This window comes from Gekko japonicus, unplaced genomic scaffold (genome assembly GCF_001447785.1).
Source record: "Gekko japonicus isolate JY-2015 unplaced genomic scaffold, Gekko_japonicus_V1.1 scaffold2237, whole genome shotgun sequence".
In the NCBI taxonomy this organism is placed as follows: Eukaryota; Metazoa; Chordata; class Lepidosauria; order Squamata; family Gekkonidae; genus Gekko; species Gekko japonicus.
The window spans coordinates 97,717-109,563 of record NW_015174906.1 but is presented as its reverse complement, the minus strand read 5'-3'; the positions used below and the strand labels follow the sequence as shown (position 1 = coordinate 109,563).

The following is an 11,847-nucleotide window of genomic DNA, read 5'->3' as shown; positions in this document are numbered from 1 at the left end:
GGCTGTGCTCACCTCCCCGGAGGGCTCATCTTATGAATCTGAAAGGAAGGAGTTAGTAAAATAGAGCGGGGGGGGGAGGGGGCTCCGTGGGAGCCAGCTTCTGTGGGGATCCGTGCTGAAGCAGCGGGGAGGGGGGCTGACACGAGAGCAGCAGGAGGCCCACACTGGGGGGGGGTTGGACTGTCCCCGTCCCTCTGAGAACTGTGTGGAGCAGAGAAAGAGACACACACCCCTCCCGCTTTCCCCCGTGGGCCGCCTCCCCCCGGAGCCAGGGGGTTGGAGTGGGCAGGGGGAGGGGAGCCCCGCGTCACCCTCCCCACCCCTGTAACCGGGACTCCCTCCCTCCCTCCCTCCGCAGACTCCTTCTGGCTGCGCAACTCGCTGGAGACGGACTCTGACCTCCCGGCGGGATGGATGCGGGTGCAGGACACCTCTGGCACCTACTACTGGCACATCCCGACGGGCACCACCCAGTGGGAACCCCCCCTGGGGAGCGGGAGCAGCGACTCTTCGGGAAACACCCCCTCCAGGGAAACGCAGGTGAGGAGGGGGGAGTCCCTGGGGGCCCCCTCCGGCCAGAACCAGAGGGCCCCTGCAGGTGGAGGAGAATTGGTGTGCGTGCCAGGTGTGTGTGTGTGAGAACACCTCTTCAGCGCCCCAGGATGCTCTCTCCAGTTCACCTGAAGCCCCTCCTGAGCTGACCCCCCCCCCAGGACCAGCTGGAGGGAGCTGCCATGGGCAGGAGGTCCACCAGAGTCTGTGCTTGAGCAGGCTGGTTGAAATGGCTGAGGTTTTTTTTTTTTTTACCTTCTCTGCCCCGTGGCTCAGTGGGTTGGCAAAATAATGGTGGCGGGAAGGGCCGTGAAGTCGCAGCCGACTTCTGGCAACCCCGTAGAGCTTTCAAGGCAAGAGACGTCCAGAGGTGGTTTGCCATTTGCCTGCCCCCACTTCACGATAACCCTGGACTTCCTGGGGTGGGGTGTGTGTCTCCCGTCCGAGTCCTTAGCCAGGGCTGGCCCTGCTGAGCTTCCCTAGCCAGGGCTGTCCAGGTCAGGGCGACAAAACAGTAGTGCTCACCTGTGTTCCCTCTAAGCTGAGTTAGTGTGAGCTAGTGCACAGTTTTCTAGCCTCCAGCTCACACCTTTTCGTCTTAGGATGGGGCTCCAGAGCAGACTAACTTATGCAGCAGCCAAATCGCTCGCTCACAACTTTAATGCGAGTAGCTCACAAAGTGGAATTTTTACTCACAAGACTCCACGGCTCAGAGGGAGCATTGGTGCTCACCAAGCTACCCAAATGAAAAGGTGAAAACTGAATCCCCATGTAAAAGCTTAGTTCGGAAGTAGACCTGGGGGCTCGGTCGTGGCTCATGGCCACGCCGTGGCTTTCCTGCCTTGGCCGCTCAGTTCCTTGGGCTCCATCCTAAGAAATCCAGAACTCTCAACCAAAGCTCCCTCTAAGCTGTGGAGTCCTGTGAGCAAAAATTCTGCTTTCTGAGCTACTGGCATTAAAGTTGTGAGCGAGCGATTTGGCTGCTGCATGAATTCGTTTGCTCTGAAGCCCTCCTTCCTGAGCGGAGACAAAAATGTGTGAGCCGGAGGCTAAAAAAACTGTGAGCTAGCTCACACTCATTCAGCTTAGAAGGAACACTGCTCTCAACTTACTCAAGGATAAACTCCAGCTCTTAATATGACTGCTTAGTTTACTGTAATTAGCCATTGGCTAATTACGAAACACAAATTGTGAACAAGCTATAGGTTTAGAGTCGGAATATACAAAAATACCAGAGATCAGTAACAAGATATGACTAATTTAATACAGTAGCCTGAATAATGCCCCTTCCCGCTGCCACCTTGGGATGTCTGTTCTTGGCAGCCAGGGGCAAATGATGATGAAACTTTATGAGAGACATAGGCATCAATGTCAGATAACAAAAATGAATTTCCCCCCTCAACGGGGTAAGCACTAAGACCAGATAAAATACCTGCTATAGTGAGGTAAATCCTCAAGTTCGTGGGAACCACAAATACATAAGACGATGGGCCAGTGGAGTTTGATTGAATCAGCTCTCCAAAATTGCCGTTGGCATTGATTGAAACCGTAGAGGGGTAAAGGACGCTCTGAGTACGTGTTTAGAGATATTACCAAAGTATGGAGTTCTAGTGTGGTCCAGTTTAATTAATTTGTACCATGGTGCTGCGGTGGCTCAAGTGGTTAAGACGCTGAACTGCAGGCTGTGGAAGGTCGGTAGTTCAGCAGTTCGAGACCCGAGTGTGCCGCATGACGGAGTGAGCTCCCGTCTCCAGTTCCAGCTCCCGCCAACCTAGCAGTTCGAAAGCAAGAAATTGCAAGTAGATAAATAGGGACCACTTCGGTGGGACGGTCACAGCGTTTCGTCCGCCTTCGTGTTTAGTCAGGCTGGCCACATGACCACGGAAACGTCTTCGGACAGCCCTGGCTCTTCGGCTTTAAAACGGAGATGAGCACCGCAACCCTAGAGTCGGACTCGACTGGCTTTCGAGCAAGGGAACCTTTCCCTTTACCACGGTGCTGCCTTAATGTGACTGAAACCTCCATATTGGGGGCAGACCCTCCGGCCAGGAGACGCAAGTTCCGCTTCGGGGGGCTTCTCTGTCCGGTTTGAACTGCGGACTTGCTCACAGCTTCTGGTCTTTACTTCTGTGCTGTGGCACCCCCCAGCTGGGGGTAACCTAGGAACCCAGGTCCCTGTTGTCGATGTCTGAAGGAGGGAAGGAAGGAAGGAAGGAAGGACCCCCCCACCCACCCACAGGGGGGAAGGTGGGCAGCCCCCACAAACTCCTCGCTACCATCCCGTGCCCACAGGCAGGAGAGTTGGAGACCTGCAGGGGGGTAGGGGGGCAGGGCAGCCTCTTGCTGCAGTCTCACCTGACGCGTGCCCCCCCCCTTCCTCGGCACACTTTGCAGCTTACCTGGATGGATTTTGGGGAGGCTGAACACTCGGACGAGCCCCATTACTGGAAGGTGAGTCGCTGAAATGGGGGAGGGGGAAGGGAGGGGGTCCCTCCCAGGTGGGCGTGCCGCCCCCTCCCTGCTCACCCCCTCCCCTTCCCTCTCGGCCCCAGGATGCCCCATCAGAAGAGGTGACCCCGGAGCCCCAGCGGGACCAAAGCCAGTCCTCCTCATGCCTGGGATCGCCCAGCGCCAGGTGAGCGGCGGGCACAGGACCGGTGGGGGCACAGGCACGTAGCCCCCCACCCCCTTTGTGACAGAGGGCGTGGCCATTCATTCAGCCGGACTGGCTGATGGGGCGGGGGGGGCGGGAGGGGGGTTGTTGGCTCCGCATTACGAAGGCCACCCAGGGAGGCCGGGGCTGTCCCCTGCTTTTGTGGGCCCCGTATCCTGCCACCACATCTGGGGTGTCCAGGGCTCGGGGGCGGTCTGGGGACCCAAATGGGGTGTGTGTGTGTGTCTCCCTGAGAGCCAGTTTGGTGTAGGAGAGCCAGATTTGGTGTCGTGGTTAAGTGCGCGGACTCTAATCTGGGAGAACTGGGTTTGATTCCCCACTCCTCCACTTGCAGCTAGCTGGGTGACCTTGGGTCAGTCACAAGTTCATTCAGAGCTGTTCTCTGATGGGCAGTCCTCAGAAGAGCTCTCTCAGCCCCACCCACCTCACAGGGTGTCTGTTGTGAGGAGGGGAAGGGAAAGGAGTTTGTCAGCCGCTCTGAGACTCCGAGTGAAGGGCGGGGTGGAAATCCAATTTCTTCTTCTTCCCTCAGCCCCCTGTTGATTGGTTGGGGGGGGGGTTCCTCAGGGGTGGGGGAGGTGCTCTTGGCAGGCGGCCTGGGGGTGACTCCGGTGCGAGTAAATGTCTCTCTCTTTGCCCCCCACAGTTCTTCCCTGGGTGAGGATGGTGACGCCGTGGCCGCATCCCTGGGCCTCAGCCAAGGCTCCAAGGTAGGACCGGGGGGCCGCGTGGTCGCTGTCGCTACAGTGCTGGGAAGCAAAGCCACGACTGTCCCCTCTGCGTGCGCGCAGGCCAGATCCGTTTACCAAACAAGCTGAGCAGCCAGATGCCCCGAAGGCCCCGGGAGAGACGTGACTCTGCTCCCAGGAAGGAGAAGAGGAAGGCCGGGCTCTGCCTGGCACGGGGAGGGGGGGGAGGAGGAATCCGGGAGTGGCAGGGGGCCGCAGGCCCCTCCCCCTGTCTCCCAGCAGCCCCCTGCTGCCCCCCTCCCCTCCCCTCTTCACCCCCATGTGTTTGCCTTCACCCGGCCACCTTTTCCTCTCACTCTGTCGTGGAATGAGCGGGCCCTTTCTCCCTGGACTAGGGGAGGAAGCCGCTCCTTGCCCCTCCCTTTGGCCTCCTAGGGGGTGTGCCCCCCTTCCCCAACTCTCGAAATCTCCCCCCCCCCGTTGCTGCCTGGCGGCATGACGCTTAAAGGGTGATCTGGCCGTGGCGTTGTGGGTACAGAAGGGTGCCCGGCCCCTCAGTTGAAGGGCGTCCTTAACCGCAAGGCACAGACTCCTTGGTGGCGACAACGGAGCAGATCTAGGGGCGGGACAGGGAAGGGGGTGGGAGGCGGACTGCGGCATGTGTAGCCCCCCCCCCCGGCCGCTGCTGGACTTCCCCCTCCAGAGAAATGGACACCCCCCTTTCCAGACCCCCTCCTCCCAGGTGGGCATCAGCCAGTCTGGGCGCCCGGTCCTTGGGCTCAGGCCCGCCAGAACAGGGTCCCTCCAAGCAAGAGGTGTGGACTCCTCAAAGAGATGGCCTGTCTCCCCTCTGGGCTTGTGCCTGGGGAAGGACCGTGTTCCCTCTAAGCTGAGTTACCTCGCTAAGCTACCTCGCAGCTCCTTAGCCTCCGGCTGACACATTTTTGTCTTGGCTCAGGAAGGTTGGGGCTCCAGAGCAGACTGATTTATGCAGCAGCCAGATCGCTCGCTCACAACTTTCATGCCAGTACCTCACAAAGTGGAATTTTTGCTCAAAAGACTCCACAGCTTAGAGGGAGCACTGCGAAGTGTATCTTCCCCATGTTGTGTGTTGCCACCGTGCTGGTCTGAAGCAGAACAAAGCTTGCCTGAGTCCCGTGGCACCTTTAAGACCAACAAAGTTTTCCTCAGGGTATGAGCTTTCCTGTGCATGCACAAAGTTTAGTTCTGGGTGCACAAAGTGCATGCACACGAAAGCTTATGCCCAGAATGAAACTTTGTAGTCTTAAAGGTGTCCCTGGACTCAAACTCCCCCCCCCCCATAGTTTGCCAGTCTCTGGGACAGTCTGTCCCCACGTCCAAATCCATAACAGTCACAGCCTATCCACGACGCCCTCTCCCTCTGACTGATCTTCCCCAGGTGTCCCCTTGAGGCCCGCTCGTCTGGAGAAGAGTCACAGGCCCAGGGAGGGCAGGTGGGAGAGAGAGACCGGAGCCCGAGTGCGGGTCTGTGCCTCTGTTTGTGGGTGAAGGGGCCGGTTCCTCGCTGCCTGCCTCACGTGTGTGTGCCTCTGCCCCCCCCCTGTGTTTCCTGCCAGTGTTTCTCGGTCCGTTCTCTGGGCTGGGTGGAGATGTCCGAGGAGGAGCTGACCCTGGGGAGGAGCAGCGTGGCCGTCAACAGCTGCATACGGCAGCTCTCGGCTCAGAACCCGGACCTGACGGGCTCCTGGGCCAAGGTGAGAGGCGGGAGGGAGGGAGGGAGGGAGGGGTGTGCGCGCACGCAAACTCCCGACTTAGCACAGGTTTTGGGGTGGGGTGGGGAGACCTCCTTTCCCCCTCTGCAAAGCCCCTGTGCAGGGCTGCTCTGCCTCCATTCCTGAGGATCCAAACAACAAGGGGGAAAGACTAGTGTCACAGGAGTCCCAAATGTGCAAATTCCACTAGTAGAAAACACCGTCAAAGATTGCCAGAACAATAGTGTTGTTGTTCAGTCGCACAGTCGAGTCCAACTTTTCGCGCCCCCATGGGATCAGGTCACGCCAGGCCTTCCGGTCTTCCGCCGTCCTCTGGAGTTTGCTCAATTTCATGTTCGTTGCATCTATGACACTGTCCAACCATCTCATCCTTTGCCGTCCCCGTCTTCTTTGCCCTTCAGTCTTTCCCAGCATCAGGGTCTTCTCCAGTGAGGGCTCCCTTCTCATTGGGTGGCCAATATATTTGGTGGCCAAAAACAATATATTAAGAACATAAGAGACGCCAATGTTGGATCAGGCCAAAGGCCCATCCAGTCCAACACTCTGTATCACACAGTGGCCAGAAATACCAGTGCCATCAGGAGGTCCAGCAGTGGGGCCAATTTAAACAATTTATATTTAAACAATGTTCAATATTAAACAATTTATATAGTTGGTGGTGTCACAACAACAACATGAATGCATACTGTAACTATAATAAGGCATAAGACACAATGGGTGCGTTCAGACGGGGGCTTTCTGCCGGCATAAACTGCACTGGTTGGAACTGGTTCAGTTTATGCCGGCAGAAACGCGATCATACTCACCCTCCATTTTGCGGATCCCTCCGTTGGACGCCCGCTCACACGCTGCGAGCGTCGGCGTGTTTTTTTTTAAAAGCAGTTTGAGCATGCGCATAGGCAGCCATTCAGAGAATGGCGATTTTTGCGCATGCTCAAACCCCCCCCCATTACATTTAAACTTTAAAGGTAAGGACTTACCTTTAAAGTTTAAAGCCCAACCTTGCCTCCCTGTAGTCCTGGACTCTTCCGGGACGTTAAAGTAAGGGCTTTTTTTTTTCCTCTTAACAAACGCTCGGGGCGAAGCTTCGCCCGAGCGCATATCGCTTATTTAAAAAAAAATACGGCGGGGGAAAGCCGGAAGCCTCAGGCTTCCGACGGAAGTGGCTGTACAACGTTGCACTCTGTTTACCACCACTTGGGACCTAGTGGCAGAGTGCAACGGTTTAAAGGGATTTACAACGGTTAGGGACGGGAGGCAGATGTTCGCCGTGTGAACGCCCGTAAGTACACCGGTTGGAACCGGCACCCTAACCGTTGTAAATCCCCCGTCTGAACACACCCATGATTTCCTCCTTTGAAGATAAGACATAAAGTACCACGTACTCCGTGTCACTTGATAACTTGATAGGAGGAGTCCCGCATCGTCATAACATATTCCAAACAGTCTTTGCGAAGACGCCCATTTTAGACACTTGCAAGATGCGTTTCCTTCGACTTCTTCAGTTTGCCGGCTGCGCAGGTGGAACCTGATTTCAGCAATTTCAACAGACCCCAAGGTTCACCGTGTGAGAAGCGAATCGTAGGTTTTCTACCAGTGGGATTTGTATGTGTGGGACTCCATTCCCGAGGAGGCCTGTCCAGTGCCGGCGTGCCCCGGGGTCCTGTGGGTCAGCCCGTCAGCCCCTCTGCCCTCCTTCTCTCCGCTGCAGGGCAAAGCGATGCTGCTGGTCCTGGAGAAGGAGACCCTGAAGCTCCTGGAGCCGGAGGGGCAGAGCGTCCTGCACAGCCAGCCCATCGGCGACATCCGCGTCTGGGGCGTCGGGAGGGACAGCGGGAGGTACGTGGCGGGGGGGGGAGTGGTTGTGCGTGTGTGCGTGTGTGGTCTGCGGGGGGGAGGGGGAGCTTCTGCGGTGGCACAGGGCCTGAAGTCTTCCTGGCATGGGAATTGCTCCTGGGGAGAGGTCCCCTGTCATGGTCGGCGCTAGAGCATGGCTTCTGCAAAGGGAAGTCCTGCCTTACCAACTTTTGGAGTTCTTTGGGAAAGTGAACAAGAATGTAGATAATGGTGACCAATGTTCCCTCTAAGCTATGGAGTCCTTTGAGCAAAAATTCTCCTTTGTGAGCTACTAGCATTAAAGTTGTGAGCAGATGATTTAGCTACTGCATAAGTTAGTTTGCTCTGGAGCCATCCTTCCTGAGCTAAGACAAAAACTTTTTAGCCAGAGGCTAAAAAACTGTGAGCTAGCTCACACTAACAGCTTAGAGGGAACACTGGTCTCAACACCCCTCCTGGCACGTGTGAAGGTCTTTTTTAAAAACCATCTGTCCATTTTGTCATGTTCAACACATGGGACTACATAAGGGACAGCGTATAGTACAATACTCATGGAGCAAGGCTTGACCATCTAGACCGAGTTCAGTATCTCTTTATTTATTTATTTATAATTCGATTTATATCCCGCTCTCCCCAAACGGGCTCAGGGCGGCTAACAAATTAGGCACCAGGCCATGATTAAAACAACTAGTAATTAGGGCACAAAGCCGTGATTAAAACAGACGATAATACAATCCAATACTGTACTGAAGTGCCGGTGCTCTAGGTGTTACTGCTAATGACTAATTCCTTAGATTTATTTCTGTTCCCAGAACTAATGAAGGGAGACCAGAGTCCAATGTTCCCTCTAAGCTGTGGAGTGAGCAAAAATCCTACTTTGTGAGCGACTGGCATTAAAGTTGTGAGCGAGCGATTTAGCTACAGCACAAATCAGTTTGCTCTGGAGCTGTCCTCCCTGAGCGAAGACAGAAATGTGTGAGCCGGAGGCTAAAAAACTGTGAGCTAGCTCACGCTAACTCAGCTTAGAGGGAACACTGGACCATACTTGTACAAACATGTCTGGTGCATATCTGTCTCCATTCCAGAACTTCATATGTGCAGATATTCTCCCCATAAGACGGTACCCCCTGCATTCCTTAGGACAAAGTTTGAGTCCAGGGGGTGTGCACATCGGAGCTCATAACCTGGAATTAAACTTCGTTGGCCTAAAAGGTGCCGCTGGACTCAAACCTTGTTCAGACGCTTCACACCGACACGGCGACCCCACCGGGAACATCCATTCCTTTGGCACCTCTCCGTACAGCAGCTCTTCACCGTCTGGCTGATCTGAATCAATTCCCTATTAACCACATGGTGTTAACCGGGATTCCCCTGGGGCATAATGTTCAAACAAGCCACACTGAGTTATTTTCATATTTCTCTATGCAGAATTTCTCTCGCTAACGTACCCCTTATTCCGAGAAACCTTTTATATTTGGCCACTGCCACCGGCTGTGGATGAATACGCCCGTTATGTCTTTTACGTCCCCAGCACATCTTTGATGTGGAGGATGTTGTTTTTCCTTAACCTGTCTGGTGTCAAACACCACTGAGCTGCGAGATTAAGAACGCTTCCCCTTATTATCGCTCCATTTACGGAAAGTCCGGCTTTGGCTGCGTCCCTTGGAACTCCCCTTCCTGGGTCGTAAGGAGAGCCCTGCTGGATCAGGCCGGCAGTAGCCCCCCCAGTCCAGCATCCTGTTCCAGACGGTGGCCGGCTAGTTGCCCCAGAGGGCCAATAAACAAGGTACAGAGGCTGAGGCCATCTCCCGATGCTGCCTCCAAGCACTGGGATTCAGAGGTCTGCTGCCTCTGGATGTGGAGGTTCCCTTTACTCTCTATGGGCAGGAGCCACGGCTCGACCTCTCCTCCGCGAATCTGCCCCCCCCTCAAAGCTGCTCCCTGAGTAAAGAGCTCTTTTATTTTTTTCTAAAAGATTGTATTTGAAATTAAACATATAACCTGTAACAAACATATAACATCATATAACAAACAACAAACAACATATAACAACAAAGAGTGTAGCAAGACAATAATGATTCAAACAACGTTGGTTATGATGTGTGAACTCAGCCTACTGGCCACTAGCCTTATACAAAATGCTTTTGCATGGCCTAAACCCTACTGCTTACACCGGCCTATGAGAAAGTTAGAAGCAGTTGCAGATATACCAGTCTACAAATTTATGGTACCTCAAATTCAGAAAGAACTCTTTTGTCTGTCCCGTACCCATCGCCTGTCAGGGACACTGAGTGTCCCCAAGGGCTGGTATTTTTGGGGAGAGAAGCAGCTCTCTCTCCCCCCCCCCTCAATCAGGTGCGCCCTTTGCTTACATAAGAACATAAGAGACGCCAATGTTGGATCAGGCCAAAGGCCCATCCAGTCCAACTCTCAGTGTCACACAGTGGCCAGAAATACCAGGTGCCGTCAAGAGGTCCACCAGTGGGGCCAGGACATTAGAAGCCCTCCCACTGTTGACCCCCTCCAAGCACCAAGAAGACAGAGCATCCCTTGCCCCAGAGCCCCTATCTATACCTTGTGGCTAATAGCCACTGATGGACCTCTGCTCCATATGCTTATCTAATTCCCTTTTGAAGCCGTCCATGCTTGTAGCCGCCACCACTTCCTGTGGCAGGGAATTCCAAGTGTTAATCACTCTTTGGGTAAAGAAGTACTTCCTTTTATCCGTTCTGACCCGACCGCTCTGCAGTTTCATGGAGTGCCCACAAGGAGTTCTTGTATTGTGAGAAAGGGAGAAAAGTACCTCTTTCTCTACCTGCTCTTTCCCATGCATAATCTTATAAACCTCGATCATGTCACCCCTCAGTCGTCTTTTCTCCAAGCTAAAGAGCCCTAAGCGCTTTAACCTTTCCTCATAGGGAAAGTATTCCAACCCTTTTATCATTCGAGTTGCCCTTTTCTGCACTTTTTCCAAAGCTATAATATCCTTTTTAAGGTGTGGTGACCAGAACTGCACACAGTATTCCAAATGAGGTTGCAGCATTGATTTATATAGGGGCATTATGATATTGGCTGATCTGTTTTCAATACCCTTCCTAATAATCCCCAGCATAGCACTGGCCTTTTTTATTGCTTGTTGTTCTCTCCGCCAAAAAGCCCCGGGCGCTCCGCTTTTCCCCTTCAGAGCGGGTTTGGGGTTTGCAAGAGCTGCTGTGGGGCACGAAGAGCCCAGCCCGAGCCCCCTTTCCCAGGGCATCCCATAGGGGGTGGGGGCAGATGGTGCGGGGGGAGTGCCCCGGCCAGAGAGGCTTGGCGGGGGAGGGGGGAGGTGGGCTCCCGCAGGTCTCTTGCTAACTGTCTGCTGTCTCTCTCTCTCTCTCTCTCTCTCTCCCCCCTCCTACCTTTGCTTTGCTTTGCTTTGCTTTGGGACTCAGGGAGAGGTACGTCTCGGGGCTTGCAACTTCTCCTCCTCCCTTTTGGCTCACCCTCCCCTGTGGATTTTGGGAACTGGGGGCTGGTGTTTGTCAGCCTCACAGCCTCTTCCCTTGGTTTGCTGCTGGAAGCTCATTTGGCTGAAGCCCCCACCCCCCCTCGACCTAGACAGGACTGTGGGAGTGGAGGGGAGGGGAGGACGCCCCCTGGTCTGTGTCTGAAGCCGTGCCCCTCTCTCTCTCTCTGGGCCCAGGGATTTTGCCTACGTGGCGCGTGACCAGCTGGCCCAGATGCTGAAGTGCCACGTCTTCCAGTGCGATGCCCCCGCAAAGAGCATCGCCACAGGGCTCCACGAGATCTGCTCCAAGGTGAGGCCCGGCCCCTCCCCACCTCCGGCCCCTCCCCCTCCCAGCGCCTGGCACCAGTCGGCCTGGCCGGCCCTCAAGGGGCAGCTGCTCTGTGCCACTAAGTTTGCTCGAGGAGGGGCTGTCGGAGGCCCCCGGGGGGGGGGAGCACCAGCCCCCTCCCTCCCTCCCTCCTTTCCTTGGCTGCACCCCGAGGTGCCCCGGAGCCCAGGAGGGGCTGCTTGAGGGCTGTAGGGTTGCGGGGTGTGGGGCTGGGAGCCGAGCGTCTCTGCCTGCAGGCAGAGAAGGAAGCTGGTTTCTGGTCCCTGGAGATGGAGTGCAAAAAAGAGCCAATGGCTGAGGGGCGTGGCCTTCCATTACGCTTGGTGGTCTCCGGATCCACGTTGGTCTGGCCTTCGACCAGGGCTCAGGGCTGGAAGGGCCTCAGTTGCCCTGGTGGACCCTTGGCCCTGGGAGGTGGGCCGGGGGGGGAGCGGTGTCCCTGGGGGAGACCTTCTGGCCGAGAGGAGCCTGGCCGGCCTGGAGTTATCCTCCCCTGCCTTTCC

General features: G+C 55.5%; 1 protein-coding gene across 1 annotated transcript in view; it reads left to right on the top strand.

Moving 5' to 3' along the window:
- Window positions 1-11,847, top strand: part of APBB1 (amyloid beta (A4) precursor protein-binding, family B, member 1 (Fe65)) — a 21,176-nt gene that overhangs the window by 2,698 nt on the left and 6,631 nt on the right. The window contains exons 3-10 of the mRNA XM_015425006.1: window positions 359-540; window positions 2,947-3,003; window positions 3,105-3,187; window positions 3,873-3,936; window positions 5,514-5,651; window positions 7,381-7,508; window positions 10,940-10,945; window positions 11,191-11,406. Of these exons, the coding sequence (XP_015280492.1) occupies window positions 359-540; window positions 2,947-3,003; window positions 3,105-3,187; window positions 3,873-3,936; window positions 5,514-5,651; window positions 7,381-7,508; window positions 10,940-10,945; window positions 11,191-11,406 (874 nt within the window). The remainder of the gene's footprint in view (window positions 1-358; window positions 541-2,946; window positions 3,004-3,104; window positions 3,188-3,872; window positions 3,937-5,513; window positions 5,652-7,380; window positions 7,509-10,939; window positions 10,946-11,190; window positions 11,407-11,847) is intronic.